Genomic DNA, 17,700 nt, shown 5'->3' on the forward strand with positions numbered 1-17,700 from the left:
TCACGATCAAAGTAGTTTAAGTAATACAACTCCAAAACGGGTAGAAAAATGCGCTTATCCAACTAGCTATAGAAAGGGGTGATTTGGGTGTGCGGGGGGCGCGGGATTCCGGACACGGGGCGGGGGACGCGGAGGGCGGGGGTGGCGGCTGGAGTCCCAAATGTGCGAGGCAACCCCTAGCTCTTGGAGGTCAGCTCAGGGTGTCCCGCCTCTCTCTCGACGGGTATAAAACAGCGCGGACCACAGTGGTCAGAGTCAGAACCGATTCGACTTCCAAGCAAGCCTTACCCCCAACAAAATGGTCTTCCAGGTAAGGATATACCATTCTATCCGCGGCATTACCTCCCAGGTGCTGGTCTCTTTAAAGGACAATGGATTGTTATTCTTCGCAAATCGTGTCGACCCGAATTCGCGTTTCTTTTATATTCGCATTTATCATTTTGGAAGGGCTAAATTCCACTTTCGATATTCGGATTAAAAATATTGAGTTCCTTTCGAGAGTACGTCCGGTTATTAAGTTTCCTTACTCGGGGAGATGGTAATCGAGAAACTGCAAAAGTAAATGGGTTTGGTCTTTTTGATGTAACCGATACGATGAAAGCGTGTTCTCGGGTTTCGGGGTGCTGATGTGGTTCCCAAGTAAGAATGGCATTTTATTATTTAATGATGTGTGTGTGGTGTCTTTGTACAGTGTGCCGTTGTACTCGCCCTTGTGGCTCTCGCCGCTGCCGGAGTAGTCCCCACCCACGGAGGCACCAGCGTCAGCTCCAGGAAACAAGACGTAAGTTACCGACAATTATTATTATAACAATTTTAATTGGGTTTATATCTATTTATGGGGAAGTGGTTGAGTAACTAGTTTCGATAACTAGTGGCTTCTTCAGATTGAGTTTCGATTACCAAATAGGTGGTCCGCTTGAGTTTCGGTCACTAATGGAGTCTACATATACGTTTCCCTTACGAATGGAATTCTCAGAATACGTTTCAATTAACAATCGAGTTCTCAAATTGCGTTACGATTAACAATGGAATTCTTGGATTGCGTTTCGATTAACAATTTAATTCTTGGATTGCGTTTCGATTAACAAATCAAGTACTCTGATTGCGTTTCGATTAACAAATCAAGTACTCTGATTGCGTTTCGATTAACAATTCGAGTACTCAAATTTGGTTTCGATTATCAATGCAATACTCTGATTGCGTTTCAATTACCAATGGAGTTCTCAAATTTGGTTTCGATTATCAATGGAGCACGCAGATTGCGTTTCGATTATCAATGCAATACTCTGATTGCGTTTCAATTACCAATGGAGTTCTCAAATTTGGTTTCGATTATCAATGGAGCACGCAGATTGCGTTTCGATTACCAAGGGGGTTCTCGGTTATCAAAGATTGTTAACGAGTAATGGAGTTCCAAAGATTGTTAACGAGTAATGGGGTTTCAAAGTTTGTTAACGAGTAATGGAGTTCCAAAGATTGTTAACGAGTAATGGAGTTTCAAAGATTGTTAACGAGTAATGGGGTTCCAAAGATTGTTAACGAGTAATGGAGTTCCAAAGATTGTTAACGAGTAATGGAGTTTCAAAGATTGTTAACGAGTAATGGGGTTCCAAAGATTGTTAACAAGTAATGGGGTTCCAAAGATTGTTAACGAGTAATGGGGTTCCAAAGATTGTTAACGAGTAATGGAGTTCCAAAGATTGTTAACGAGTAATGGAGTTTCAAAGATTGTTAACGAGTAATGGGGTTCCAAAGATTGTTAACGAGTAATGGGGTTCCAAAGATTGTTAACGAGTAATGGGGTTCCAAAGATTGTTAACGAGTAATGGGGTTCCAAAGATTGTTAACGAGTAATGGAGTTCCAAAGATTGTTAACGAGTAATGGAGTTTCAAAGATTGTTAACGAGTAATGGGGTTCCAAAGATTGTTAACGAGTAATGGGGTTCCAAAGATTGTTAACGAGTAATGGGGTTCCAAAGATTGTTAACGAGTAATGGGGTTCCAAAGATTGTTAACGAGTAATGGGGTTCCAAAGATTGTTAACGAGTAATGGGGTTCCAAAGATTGTTAACGAGTAATGGAGTTCCAAAGATTGTTAACGAGTAATGGAGTTCCAAAGATTGTTAACGAGTAATGGGGTTCCAAAGATTGTTAATGAGTGATGGGGTTCCAAAGATTGTTAACGAGTGATGGGGTTCCAAAGATTGTTAACGAGTAATGGAGTTCCAAAGATTGTTAACGAGTAATGGGGTTCCAAAGATTGTTAACGAGTAATGGAGTTTCAAAGATTGTTAACGAGTAATGGGGTTCCAAAGATTGTTAACGAGTAATGGGGTTCCAAAGATTGTTAACGAGTAATGGGGTTCCAAAGATTGTTAACGAGTAATGGGGTTCCAAAGATTGTTAACGAGTAATGGGGTTCCAAAGATTGTTAACGAGTAATGGAGTTCCAAAGATTGTTAACGAGTAATGGAGTTCCAAAGATTGTTAACGAGTAATGGGGTTCCAAAGATTGTTAATGAGTGATGGGGTTCCAAAGATTGTTAACGAGTGATGGGGTTCCAAAGATTGTTAACGAGTAATGGAGTTCCAAAGATTGTTAACGAGTAATGGGGTTCCAAAGATTGTTAACGAGTAATGGGGTTCCAAAGATTGTTAACGAGTAATGGGGTTCCAAAGATTGTTAACGAGTAATGGAGTTCCAAAGATTGTTAACGAGTGATGGGGTTCCAAAGATTGTTAACGAGTGATGGGGTTCCAAAGATTGTTAACGAGTAATGGAGTTCCAAAGATTGTTAACGAGTAATGGGGTTCCAAAGATTGTTAACGAGTAATGGGGTTCCAAAGATTGTTAATGAGTGATGGCGTTCCAAAGCATGTTAACGAGTAATGGAGTTCCAAAGATTGTTAACGAGTAATGGAGTTTCAAAGATTGTTATCATTGTTAACGAATAATGGAGTTCCAAAACGTTTCGATTACCAACAAGAACAAGGATTGTAAACTGGGAAAGCGACTAAGAAATGACTTATTCCCTTCCTAGGACTACGGTAACTACGCCTTCAACTACCAAATCGTAGACCACGTTGGAGCAACCAACGGTCGCGCTGAAGCCGGTAACAAACACGGAGTCGTTGGCTCTTACAACATCGGGGACATCGACGGACGATCTCGCCGGGTGGACTACGTCGCTGACGGAGCCGGATTCCGCGCCAAGGTCAGTATTCTTGTAAATCGCGCCATTAACAGTCAGTTCTCCGAATGAAGTAACGAATAATTTCCCGCCTTTGAGCTCTCATAATAAAATAAAGAATAATTTCCGGCCTTTGAGCCCTCCTAATGAAATATCTAATAATTTCCCGCCTTTGAGTTCCCCTAATTAAGTAACGAATAATTTCCCGCCTTTGAGTTCCCCTAATTAAGTAACGAATAATTCCCCACCTTTTGAGTTCTCCTAATAAAATAAAGAATAATTTCCCTCCTTTGAGCTCTCCTAATGAAGTTACGAATAATTTCCCACCTTTGAGTTCTCCTAAGTTACGAATAATTTCCCACCTTTTAAATTCCCATAATTAAGTAACGAATAGTTTCCCGCCTTTGAGTTCCCATATAATTAAGTAACGAATAATTTCCCACCTTTGAGCTCTCCTAATTAAGTAACGAATAATTTCCCGCCTTTGAGTTCCCCTAATTAAGTAACGAATAATTTCCCGCCTTTGAGTTACCATAATTAAGTAACGAATAATTTCCCGCCTTTGAGTTCCCCTAATGAAGTTACGAATAATTTCCCGCCCTTGAGTTCCCCTAATGAAGGTACGAATAATTTCCCGCCCTTGAGTTCCCCTAATGAAGTTACGAATAATTTCCCGCCCTTGAGTTCCCCTAATGAAGTTACGAATAATTTCCCGCCCTTGAGTTCCCCTAATGAAGTTACGAATAATTTCCCGCCCTTGAGTTCCCCTAATGAAGTTACGAATAATTTCCCGCCCTTGAGTTCCCCTAATGAAGTTACGAATAATTTCCCGCCCTTGAGTTCCCTTGATGAAGTTACGAATAATTTCCCGCCCTTGAGTTCCCTTGATGAAGTTACGAATAATTTCCCGCCCTTGAGTTCCCCTAATGAAGTTACGAATAATTTCCCGCCCTTGAGTTCCCCTAATGAAGTTACGAATAATTTCCCGCCCTTGAGTTCCCCTAATGAAGTTACGAATAATTTCCCGCCCTTGAGTTCCCCTAATGAAGTTACGAATAATTTCCCGCCCTTGAGTTCCCCTAATGAAGGTACGAATAATTTCCCGCCCTTGAGTTCCCCTAATGAAGTTACGAATAATTTCCCGCCCTTGAGTTCCCCTAATGAAGTTACGAATAATTTCCCGCCCTTGAGTTCCCCTAATGAAGTTACGAATAATTTCCCGCCCTTGAGTTCCCCTAATGAAGTTACGAATAATTTCCCGCCCTTGAGTTCCCCTAATGAAGTTACGAATAATTTCCCGCCCTTGAGTTCCCCTAATGAAGGTACGAATAATTTCCCGCCCTTGAGTTCCCCTAATGAAGTTACGAATAATTTCCCGCCCTTGAGTTCCCCTAATGAAGTTACGAATAATTTCCCGCCTTTCGAGATAATTGCCTGCCTTTTGAGTTATCCTAATGAAATGAAGTATAATTCTCCGCCTTTGAGCTCTCCTAATGAAGTAACGAATAATTTCCCGCAACCAGGTCAAGACCAACGAACCAGGAACCGCCCTCTCCGCCCCAGCCGCCGCCCTCATATCCTCTCCCTACACCGGCACCGTCGCCGTAGGCCACGCCCCCGCCGTCATCGCCAAGGCGCCATTGGCTGTGGCTCACGCCGCCCCTCTGGCCGTGGCGCCAGCCGCCATCGCCCCAGTTGGAATCGCCGCCCCTTACGGATATGGAGGACACGGTCTCGCTGCGGGTTACGGCTACGGCGCTCCCGCCCTCGGATACGGAGGCTACGGAGGTTACGGATTGGGCGCTTACGGAGGTTACGGAGGCTACGGAGGTTACGGACACGGCCACGGACATTACTAAACGAACGTGAAATCGTATCTTAGTACAGGTTTTTAAAATGCTCTCTGCCAATGTTTTTAAATTTTCATTACTCGTCCAAAGTTTCAAAATACCAAATATTTATTTTCGGGGACTGAACTGTCGTGGCACAAAATGATCTACTTGAGGTTCCTGTTGTCCTTTAGCTTGTTGGCTAGTCCCTTTTTGGTCACCGTGTCGTTTTCGTATTGTCTTTAATTTATTCCCCCTCCTCCCCCAGAGCTTATTTGTCTATCAGAATATATTTAAAATTATTTGTATATACGTGTATAATTTATGTTGGTAATAGGAAAATATTTATTAAGGTTCTTCCCAAGTACTAAATTCTAGCAAAGTCACGCTCAAAATATTGGAACTATTCTATTTTTCTACTGTATTTGTGAACTAAAATAAAAGTTGTTTTTATATAATGAATTATCAGTCTGTATTTAATAATAGTTACTTAGATAAGCAATAATAATGACTTATTCTGGTTGACGGTTAATATTTGTAGCTTGCTAGTGGGTGTTTTCTATTTTCGTTGCCACGGTAACTAGTTTAAGGTTGCTATTTTGCCTAGTGAAATCGTGCCCGGTAATATCATTCAATGCGTACGCTACCTCGTTTTGAAGAAAGGTCAAATAATGCAGTCCATTAAGACGAGGCGGTAGAAAAATGTACCTATAAGTCCATCTCATACCAGACGTACCAGCCCACATATTGACGCGAAACTGCTGCTGGTGTTGATATCGGTATCCCAAGTGAGGATTCTCGTTGCACCACATGTGATTGTTCTGGTGGTTAAAAGGGCAATCCCTTGAGAAAGTGCACTCATCGGGCATTAGCAAAAGAAGCTGAAAATCCTGGTTTTCGTCAGAGATGATGTTAAGCCAGTTTCAAAATTCATATCCGCGTTGCATGTCTCCATTGTGTAGTTTTGATGGAATGTCACTCTGTAAGGATGATAATGGTGACTGTTTATAACGCTATTTGCCACACTCAGGTCATTGATCGCGACTCTAACACTCGATCAGTGGCGTATACAAGGGGAGGGTTTCCGTGTAACTTAAGGTGTACTAAAATTTACCCGCCACGACACCTGGTGAGAAATCGGTGAGACGGAAAAACAACATAAAAGCGCGCGAGACCTAGCCTAAATTTTGGTTTTCAAAGTTAGGATAGTTCGCAAATCGCTCCCTATATAAGGTGTTGCTAGCTCAAACCCAAATACTTGGCGTTATTTTGCGTTTCAACTTTTTAGGCCAAAAACAATTTTTTCAAGACAAAATAAGGTACGTGTAAGTATATTGAACGTCTTGTCGATCATTTGATATGCAAATAAGGTGATATTTGGCGCTACGAGCAAGCACGGAAAGAGAGCAGTACGATGTTCACCTCGTGATGAAAACAGTTAACGCAGCCACATTCTCTGTAACACGAATATGTTCTTGGTAACATCAGAAGTATAACTATACTCATTTGCAGGTTAAGAAAGGCAAAATATCTATCTGCTGGTACACTAAAAACCTAGTACATTTGGCGGAAATATACTAGCACGAATTTCCGGTAAATCGGCGGAGGGAATTTCGAATTTCGCCTATTTCCTGTTGAATTCCTGAAGGTTCCTTCGAGTGTTATAATAATCCATTTCAGAAATGTCTATCGCGTAAATTTCAAAGTAATCAATAAATATTTAATGTAGATTATTATTTTTAAGCTTCATTATAGCGTACTTTTAGTAATATGCTCCTAAACAATCATCAAATCGCTTGTTTCTGTACGTCAACGTGGTAATCTCGTCATTACCCGTTCTATACTTACGCTGGTCTCGCCAAACCGAATTTTTTTAAATATGCCTAACTTTAAAAGTCGCTTGATGACTTAGGTCTAAGGTGGTGCCTTGGGTATTAGCCTAGCTGATTATTATTATTATTATTATTATTCTTATCTTATTATTATAATTGTAGCACTAAAAATAAATTATTACAACTGTTTTCAAATATTATCTATGTTATTTGATTAATTATCACTTTTATTTGAAATATAACCCAATAGTCGGTATTTTCCAAAATTATATGACGCTCGCGGGTATACTTAGAAATTCCACCGTAAACAGGCCGAATTCGAGATTAATACTACTAATTTTATTTGCTGAAAGCATCAATTTCCAAGTTCCCAGTTCGTTTTCAAAATAGGCTTGTATGGTTTGAAGAGAAAATCGTTGGTTTTTTCGGAAACAAAATCGCACGAGATAAATCACCATATTTTGGAAAACTTTTACTTAGAGAATAAATCAGTGATATATCAATAAATTTCTATACTCGGTATTACTTTTACATCTCAAAGCTTATTTTTCCCACCAGCGTTCGTAATAAAGTATTTTATACCACGCTTAAAGGTAAGTTTCCGGGCTGAAAAAGCGTTTTTTTTTTTAAGAACGAATGAATTTTTGTTCAATTATTGCAATAATTATGATCAATAATTTATTAATTTATGAGTTGGGAGATTTACTATGTTGAAATGAACATCATGTTCCTGAAGAGGTAAGGGAAATCATCACGTCACTTTTACGTAACCAATAAGATATCCGAAGTGTTTATTTTGAATCGTTTGCTAGGCGAAAATGGTCTTGAGCTATTTTAGACCGTTTTCTGGGCGAAAATAATCTTGAGCTATTTTGAATCGTTTTCCAGGTGAAAATAGTCTTGAGCTATTTTTGGATCGTTTTCTGGGCGAAAATAGTCTTGAGCTATTTTGAATCTTTTTCCAGGTGAAAATAGTCTTGAGCTATTTTTAATCGTTTTCCAAGTGAAAATAGTTTTGAGCTATTTTGGGATCGTTTTTTGGGCGAAAATAGTATTGAGATATTTTGAATCGTTTTCCGGGCGAAAATAATCTTGAGCTATTTTGAATCGTTTTCCAGGTGAAAATAGTCTTGAGCTATTTTGGACCGTTTTCCGGCGAAAATAATCTGGAGCTAATTTGGACCATTTTCTGGGCGAAAATAATCTTGAGCTATTTTGAATCGTTTTCCAGGTGAAAATAGTCTTGAGCTATTTTTGGATCGTTTTCTGGTCGAAAATAGTCTTGAGCTATTTTGAATCGTTTTCCGGCGAAAATAATCTGGAGCTATTTTGGACCATTTTCTGGGCGAAAATAGTCTTGAGCTATTTTGAATCGTTTTCTGGGTGAAAATAGTCTTGAGCTATTTTTAATCGTTTTCCAGGTGAAAATAGTTTTGAGCTATTTTGGGATCGTTTTTTTGGGCGAAAATAGTATTGAGATATTTTGAATCGTTTTCTAGGCGAAAATAGTCGCTTTTCAGTCGGTAAACGGGCCAAATTAGTATGCATGTGTGTGGCAGCTAATTTGGCCTGTTTTTCCAAAATAGCTGTGACTCAACAGCTGACTATTTTGCCCGTCAGTCTTGAGCTATTTTCACCCGTTTTCGGGCTCTTCTTTTTTCAGGCGAAAATAGACTTCGCCGCACGGGCATCACTATTCTCATCCGTTTTCTGGACCGACTAATTGGGTTTTGAAATGGGCATTCAACGGGACTTCGATCGACAAACACGTCACCTTAAAGCCAAGCCCCCGTATATTGATTTAAAAAAATTAAAACAGTATATTAATCTTAAGGCACGTGCGTTATTTATAAAATTGATATCTTCGCGAATATTAGCGATAAAAAACGGGCATTTGCACCATTAATATAAAAATTCATCGCGAAATTTTAATCGCTTTATAAAGCATAAACCACGTAACTCAAGTACCCCCTTCCATTGGGTAACATCAAAAGAATATTTTAGTTTATTTACGTAACCAACCAAATTCACATTCCAACGTAAAATTAACGCTTTACTACAAATCGAAAATACGACTGGTTTTTAACATACAGCGAGTGTTGACTCGACGTGAAGTAGCTCTTTTTTCAACAGATGTCGCTAGCGTCGAAATAAAAACAAGACGCATAAGTTACATTTTGACCAAAAAGGCGGGACATAAAAGTAACCCATGTGTTGATTGGCTCGTTTGTAAAATTGACCATAACTTAAATTATACTAATTTTGAACAATATATTTTATATGGGATATACAATTTAGGTTAAAGTCCACTAAGTAGAGTATAAGTTGTCTAATTATAATAATTATAAATGGTTCTCTGACGACGTTATTGTTTCGCTATTTTGAATTGTAGCTTCCTTTGCCATTAATAGATGGCACCACGCTCTCCAGTAAAGTCGTTTATTCGAAGAATTGGATAGATTCATAGCCAACTCTACTAACAAAGGCCTTATCATAATACAGGTGGCAATGATAGAGCCCTAAGAGCCGACAGTTTCGTTAAAGGTTGTAGCGTTTTGCAGTGGCATATGGTCGTACGTACAAATATTTTTATTTTTTACTTTTTTTTCAAAGGTGTGCCCCCCCCCCCCCAAAATTCTGGCTACGCCACTGGCGTTTTGTCTCCGCCTAGAGATTATGTTCGGCTATAAACCACAGTCAACCGTTACAATTAAATATAACTAAACTTAATTTAGTTTTAAAGGAATTAATACTTATAATAAGGATTGGCAACATTTAATTTACCAAAACCATAAAATGATTAAAAAACACGGCCATTACAAATCAATAAACACAATACAACAATCAAAAACTAAAATAAAACATCTCAGGCCAATCACTAACGCCTTTCTAAGTTCGCTCTTCAGGCGGATCGCCGGCTTACTCGGACGCTTCAGTCCCATTCGGCCGACGGGCATTTGGGTTCGTCCCATTCGATCGACGGGAATTTTGGGTTCGTCCCATTCGACCGAAATCCCATTCGGCCGACTGGGATTTTGGGTTCGTCCCATTCGACCGAAATCGCATTCGGCCGACGGGGATTTTGGGTTCGTCCCATTCGACCGAAATCCCATTCGGCCGACGGGGATTTTGGGTTCGTCCCATTCAACCGACGGGAATTTTGGGTTCGTCCCATTCGACCGAAATCCCATTCGGCCGACGGGAATTTTGGGTTCGTCCCATTCGACCGAAATCCCATTCGGCCGACGGGGATTTTGGGTTCGTCCCATTCAACCGACGGGAATTTTGGGTTCGTCCCATTCGACCGAAATCCCATTCGGCCGACTGGGATTTTGGGTTCGTCCCATTCAACCGAAATCCCATTCGACCGAAAGTAGGCCAAATGTGCGATTTTTAATTAAATATATTTTTTGTCTCATTCAACCGAAATTCCATTCGACCTAACCCAAACGCACGTGCCTTATGATTAATCTACTCTAAAAAAATTTAAATCAATATACGTAGATTTTGCTTTCGGGTGACGTGTTTCTCGATCGAAGCCCCGTTGAATGTCCATTTCAAAACCAAATTCGTTGGTCCAGAAAACCGACGAAAATAGTGATGCCCGCGCGGCGAAGTCTATTTTCCCCTGACCAAATAAGAAAACGAAAAACGGGCGAAAATAGCTCAAAACTGACTGGTAAATATTTTTGTTCGTTAATTTCGAAGCCAAATAGTGAGCGGTTGAGTCACAGCTATTTTCACCTTAACCGTATGCGTCATGAAAAACAGGCTAAATCAACTTCCACATACGCATACTATTTTGGCCAGTTTTCCGGGACAAAATGGTATACCGCCAAAAAAGCGTCTATTTTTACTCGGAAAACCGTCCAAAATAGCTCAAGACTATTTTCGCCCGGAAAACGGTCCAAAATATACACGGCCAAAGATATATGATCGATTTCATTGACTTTTAATGGCAGACTGTGAGGTGGATAAGGAACAACATAATCATACTCTTTTGCGTATAAATAGATACATTCTGGGTTTCTAATTGTATTTTCTAAAATTATTTCAAAACTTAGTTAAGTTAAATTAATTTAAATTGTGTTTTAGTTGATTCTTTGGTGGTTTGACCACTTGCGTACTGTTGTTAAAACATTTATTCCACTTTTATGTTTTATATAGACCTTTCTCTCTTAAAAGCGAATTATATACTTCTGGTACCACTAATCCGAAAAATATTTGCCTTATTTAAAACTTTACACTGTTGGATTCGATGTCGCAGAATGATAGCAATAGTAATCCGTTACGAAATAATCCAATTTCACTTTTAAGTACTGAAAATTTAAACTATAATTTATGAAAACGCATATTAAATTGGTGAAATTTACGATAAGGGGTCGGAAGTGGGCGCACCATTCGTGATACATTCCAAACCCGACACGAACCAAGGAACCATCAATAAAAAAAGTATTTTAGCGTCGAAAAGCTTTAAAATTATTGAAAAGATAAATCATTTTTCCCCCGGAGTGAAAATTCGCCCGAAATAACGCCAAAAATATACAACGTCCCATTTTTATCGCTTGAAGGGAAAATTTGTTTAGCATTAAAGAATGGAGCAATAGCCAATGGCTGGCTGGATGAGGAGAGAGAAAAAAAGTAGAAATTACCAAATACATTGGCGAAGATGCCTCGCGTAAAATATGAGCTTTCCAATCTAAGAAGAAAGATATTTTTGCCAGCGTAGAAGGTTTTCGGCCATTTTACTCTTACGAATCAATTTCCAAATGGATTTGAAGAAAATTCTATTACAAGAGAAAGAAAAATATAAAGATAACATTTTCAGACCGTCATAAATTATATCGCGAGAAACGAATAAACGAAGACGCCATTTCTTAAAATTTACTATTCCAATATTTTAAGTTTTTTTTGTTGGTTTTATAGATTCGCAGGGTGTTCGGAAAAATAACAAATAAAAATAGAAGTTCAAAGTTTTCGGAAAATTTTAGAATTGCCAATTAGAAAATTGTATTCTAGAAAACCTACTACAGCCCTTAGACAGGCTAATTTTCACTAAAATGTAAGTGTTCGTGGTTTTCCAAATTTCCCATGTTGATAATTTAGCCTTTTATAGTGCAGGGACAAAATGAAACAAGATGTCAAGGACATTTAAACTTGGTGGTAGAAATTGTGAAAATCGTTTATCTACCATCAATATTGAAGTTTATACCCCCTTCAACTTAAGCATAAACAACCTATGAGTAATTTTACCGCGTAGAAAAATCCATTCACAAATGACGTCATGCAGTAGGTGTGTTGTACAAGCGTTATTATATATAACAGGGAGGCTATGGTCCCTTAAATGTTACGACACATATCGTAATTCTATTCCAGAACGTAAATTATCAATTACTTTAAAGTCGAATTTTCGCCAAAACCAAAATAATAATAATAAATCAAATACTGGAAATATTAACATGAAATTTTTTGTGTAACCATTTTCGGACGTCCTCTATCCATTTAAATGGTTTTAAACCAATTTTCGGGTGGTGACAATTCCCCTTTAAGAAACTTTAACAATTTAATGCTGGTTTTTCCCATTTTTATTAGTATTTGTTTTTGAGGTAAAGTAATAACTAAATTGACTTAATTAAATAAATTTTATGAGTTTTTTACAATTGTTACTATGTTAAAAGCGAGGGGGTAGCCACTTGGAAAAAAATTCTGATTTCCAAATATTTCCGATATTTCTTAAATTTCTGATATTTCTTAAATATTTCCGATATTTCTAAAATATTTCCGATATTTCTCAAATATTTCCAGTATTTCTCAATTATTTCCGGTATTTCTCAAATATTTCCGATATTTCTCAAATATTTCCAGTATTTCTCAATAATTTCCGGTATTTCTCAAATATTTCCGATATTTCTCAAATATTTCCAGTATTTCTCAGTTATTTCCGGTATTTCTCAAATATTTCCGATATTTCCGATAATTTTAATATTTCCGATATTTCTCAAATATTTCCGATAATTTTAATATTTCCAATATTTCTTTGGATTTCTCGCTATTTGTACACCATATTTCTTAAAGGGAGTATAACCTTTATTGGAGTTTAGGGGAAAAAGTTTTCCATTCCTCCCAGGCGCCTAATTTAAAAAATCATAGAAGTGTTTTGGGATAATAAGTAAGAATTTTTTACCGCGAATCTTCTTACTGAATGCGGATCAAGTCGATATTTAATAGATAGTTAGGGAAAACTACAAGAAGAAAATATATTTCAAAATATAGCACGTTTATGCCTTAACTATTTACGTAATCATTGAGATATAGTTAATTCACTACTTACGATGCTTTTGTTTAAAAATATAACGGGGAAATCAGTAGGTTAATGACCTTAAGCCCAAATATACAAGTAGATTTCTAGTATAAAGTATAGGTCATTAACAGCGTGCTATAGAGGTTTTATCTGAAAATCATCCTACTATTTCACCGTAGCGCCTCGTCTGGATTTTTGAGGAAGCTTAGTGCACCCTACGAAACACGTAGGGTTATACTCCCTTTTAGTGGCTACCCCCTCGGTTAAAAGGCTGTTTCAGCATAGACTTCACTATAGTTTATTTATTTTTAAATCATCAACATTAGTCAGGATAAAATCAATTACAACGCTTTTAAAATAACTTGTTCTTTGATAAAAGCATCAAAAGTAACACTTCATTAAACAATACTTTGTCCACCTACAGGAAAATACTTGAGATACGCAGTAAACACCTATATTAATGACGTTAGAGACACCACAAAACTGGAGCTGTTCGAGTTGTACACGTTTTAAGCTCTCCGATTGCTGAAGTTTTTGTATGGGTTTCAATGTTATGTACCTATATTCGATTGACGGTTTTGTAAAGAAGCGATTACCCACTTCCGGCACTTTACCTCCGAAAAATCTCCGTCCATCGCTCGCTCTATGGCTCTATCTATAGTTGGTTACCATGGTAACTGTTTTAGCTAATTTATTCGGAGTTCCGGCATTGGTTACCATGGTAATTGTGGAGCTAATTTATTCGGAGTTCCGGCATTGGTTACCATGGTAACTGGGGAGCTAATTTTTTCGGAGTTCCGGCATTGGTTACCATGGTAATTGTGGAGCTAATTTATTCGGAGTTCCGGCATTGGTTACCATGGTAATTGTGGAGCTAATTTATTCGGAGTTCCGGCATTGGTTACCATGGTAACTGGGGAGCTAATTTATTCGGAGTTCCGGCATTGGTTACCATGGTAATTGTGGAGCTAATTTATTCGGAGTTCCGGCATTAGTTACAATGGTAACTGTGGAGCTAATTTATTCGGAGTTCCGGCATTAGTTAAAATGGTAACTGTGGAGCTAATTTATTCGGAGCTCCGGCATTGGTTACCATGGTAATTGTGGAGCTAATTTATTCGGAGCTCCGGCATTAGTTAAAATGGTAACTGTGGAGCTAATTTATTCGGAGCTCCGGCATTGGTTACCATGGTAATTGTGGAGCTAATTTATTCGGAGCTCCGGCATTGGTTACCATGGTAATTGTGGAGCTAATTTATTCGGAGTTCCGGCATTGGTTACCATGGTAACTGGGGAGCTAATTTATTCGGAGTTCCGGCATCGGTTACCATGGTAACTGTGGAGCTAATTTATTTGGAGTTCCGCATTGGTTACCATGGTAATTGTGGAGCTAATTTATTCGGAGTTCCGGCATTGGTTACCATGGTAACTGGGGAGCTAATTTATTCGGAGTTCCGGCATCGGTTACCATGGTAATTGTGGAGCTAGTTTATTCGGAGTTCCGGCATCGGTTACCATGGTAACTGTGGAGCTAATTTATTCGGAGTTCCGGCATTGGTTACCATGGTAATTGTGGAGCTAATTTATTCGGAGTTCCGGCATCGGTTACCATGGTAATTGTGGAGCTAGTTTATTCGGAGTTCCGGCATCGGTTACCATGGTAATTGTGGAGCTAGTTTATTCGGAGTTCCGGCATCGGTTACCATGGTAACTGTGGAGCTAATTTATTCGGAGTTCCGGCATTGGTTACCATGGTAATTGTGGAGCTAATTTATTCGGAGTTCCGGCATCGGTTACCATGGTAATTGTGGAGCTAATTTATTCGGAGTTCCGGCATCGGTTACCATGGTAACTGTGGAGCTAATTTATTCGGAGTTCCGGCATTGGTTACCATGGTAATTGTGGAGCTAATTTATTCGGAGTTCCGGCATCGGTTACCATGGTAATTGTGGAGCTAGTTTATTCGGAGTTCCGGCATCGGTTACCATGGTAATTGTGGAGCTAGTTTATTCGGAGTTCCGGCATCGGTTACCACGGTAACTGTGGAGCTAATTTATTCGGAGTTCCGGCATTGGTTACCATGGTAATTGTGGAGCTAATTTATTCGGAGCTCCGGCATTGGTTACCATGGTAATTGTGGAGCTAATTTATTCGGAGCTCCGGCATTGGTTACCATGGTAATTGTGGAGCTAATTTATTCGGAGCTCCGGCATTAGTTACCATGGTAACTGTGGAGCTAATTTATTCGGAGCTCCGGCATTGGTTACCATGGTAATTGCGGAGCTAATTTATTCGGAGCTCCGGCATTGGTTACCATGGTAATTGTGGAGCTAATTTATTCGGAGTCCCGGCATTAGTTACAATGGTAACTGTGGAGCTAATTTATTCGGAGTCCCGGTATTAGTTACAATGGTAACTGTGGAGCTAATTTATTCGGAGTTCCGGCATTAGTTACAATGGTAACTGTGGAGCTAATTTATTCGGAGTCCCGGCATCAGTTACCACGGTAACTGTGGAGCTAATTTATTCGGAGTTCCGGCATTGGTTACCATGGTAATTGTGGAGCTAATTTATTCGGAGCTCCGGCATTGGTTACCATGGTAATTGTGGAGCTAATTTATTCGGAGCTCCGGCATTGGTTACCATGGTAATTGTGGAGCTAATTTATTCGGAGCTCCGGCATTAGTTACCATGGTAATTGTGGAGCTAATTTATTCGGATTCCCGGCATTAGTTACCATGGTAACTGTGGAGCTAATTTATTCGGAGCTCCGGCATTGGTTACCATGGTAATTGTGGAGCTAATTTATTCGGAGTCCCGTCATTAGTTACAATGGTAACTGTGGAGCTAATTTATTCGGAGTCCCGGCATTAGTTACAATGGTAACTGTGGAGCTAATTTATTCGGAGTCCCGGTATTAGTTACAATGGTAACTGTGGAGCTAATTTATTCGGAGTTCCGGCAAGAAGTGGGTAAACGCTATTGACAACGCGTGCCAGGCAGTGATTTCGAATGTAGGGTACGAGGTATATATTATCTTTGGTACAACACAGATAGGTAATGAAAACTGTATATGTTAACGCTCGCCAAAATTGACGTATAATTGATGTATTGGTTGGCCAATTATGGAAAATACAAGGACGTTGGTGATAAATCAAAAATACATGGTGCAAAAACTAAAATGGACACTGATTTGGGTTTGGATCGTCCCAATCGACAAACTTGACATTAGAGCAGCGAGACTGCCTATCGATTGATGTACTACCTACCCTCCTAACCCCATCGGTTGAGGAATCACAAATATGGGCACTACCAAAGTTCAGCTCTTCACCGAAATCAATATTGGACTATCTGTATAATGCTCTATCGATTGACGCATCATTTAACATTTCAACCGTAACATCTGAAGAGTTATGTTTAGTACGGCGGTCATACTTCGCAATATCGCCCAATATCACATTTAAATATAGGCCAATGTCCACCTACCAAAATTATTGGCATATATAGGATCTGTAATGCTCTCTCATTTATCATTATAATGCTATCGCTTGAAAAGTCGCGGAATACAATATGAAACTAGTACACACAATTCCTCAAATTCCCATTTGTGATTATGTGTAATAAGCAGCAAATTTGTGACTTCCGACAAAGTACATCTGCCAAACAGCTCATACATATTTCAATTTTCTTCCATTTTAATTAAATTAATTATAAAACGTCAGATTTTATCACACATAAATACTCAAAAATTGAAGAAATGGACAGTGCCATATTTCCACCTAGGCCAACCTAGGCCGTGGCCGAGGGGACCATCCTTGGAAGGGGCCTTCCAGTGACCGTAATTACTGTATTCGAAGTCATAAATCTATAATATTAATCGTAATTTATATTGGAGAAATTCCTAGGTAGAAGATTTTGTTTTAAAATTACCAAAATTTCTGTCTGGCAGTTTACGGATGCAGCCTTAAATCACAATGTTGCATAATTATCGCATATTTAGTCGACGATTGTTAACAGCTTTGATTTAGTAATATAACCGTAGAGCTCAGACTTCTACGATGAATCAGGGAAATACAGGCACAGCCTAGCTCCAGGGATAAGAGTAAATGCAGTGCGTGAAAACGGGACCCATACTCCTTAACTGCCTATGGGCCCAGGATCCGGCCGTGGAAATGGACCACTTTCTAGTGCTTATGTACCTGACTACCACATGCGAAATTCGGTAGAACAGTTTCCAAAAATAATAGGTCTTTTTATAAAGTAACATTGGCCTTCTTGTTTTGATGTTGTTGCTGCGTCACGGGTGACGTAAGGATGACGTTTCACTACGAAAAGACCTGGATATATTATAATTTTCCTGCTCAACGTGCGTTTTAGGAATCGTAAATACTGGTTTTAATTGAAACTTTCCTAAACCTCGTATATTATGGACGAAATCGGAGCCACATTTAAAGTAAAGCAGGACACACGAAAACAAATGTTGGTCTTTAGACAATGCTCACCGCCTTACATAAGGCGCGTTTTAGTATTGGTTAAACACTTTTTAT

At 39.0% G+C, this 17,700-nt stretch overlaps 1 protein-coding gene across 1 annotated transcript; it reads left to right on the forward strand.

Moving 5' to 3' along the window:
* Positions 1-298: 298 nt before the first annotated feature.
* Positions 299-5,452, forward strand: LOC149953532 (uncharacterized). The gene is made up of 4 exons (XM_090170273.1): positions 299-310; positions 692-781; positions 3,042-3,215; positions 4,715-5,452. Exons 1-4 carry the CDS (start codon positions 299-301, stop codon positions 5,048-5,050), a joined length of 612 nt encoding a protein of 203 aa, XP_090026399.1. The 3' UTR covers positions 5,051-5,452.
* Positions 5,453-17,700: the final 12,248 nt, after the last annotated feature.

Source organism: Leiobunum rupestre, chromosome 3, assembly GCF_980474605.1.
Source record: "Leiobunum rupestre chromosome 3, qqLeiRupe1.1.hap1, whole genome shotgun sequence".
NCBI classification, from domain to species: domain Eukaryota; kingdom Metazoa; phylum Arthropoda; class Arachnida; order Opiliones; family Sclerosomatidae; genus Leiobunum; species Leiobunum rupestre.

Coding starts and splice junctions, on each gene's coding strand:
- LOC149953532 (XM_090170273.1), top strand. Junction 782..3,041: donor TCAGCTCCAGGAAACAAGAC/GTAAGTTACCGA, acceptor TTCCCTTCCTAG/GACTACGGTAACTACGCCTT. Junction 3,216..4,714: donor GAGCCGGATTCCGCGCCAAG/GTCAGTATTCTT, acceptor TCCCGCAACCAG/GTCAAGACCAACGAACCAGG.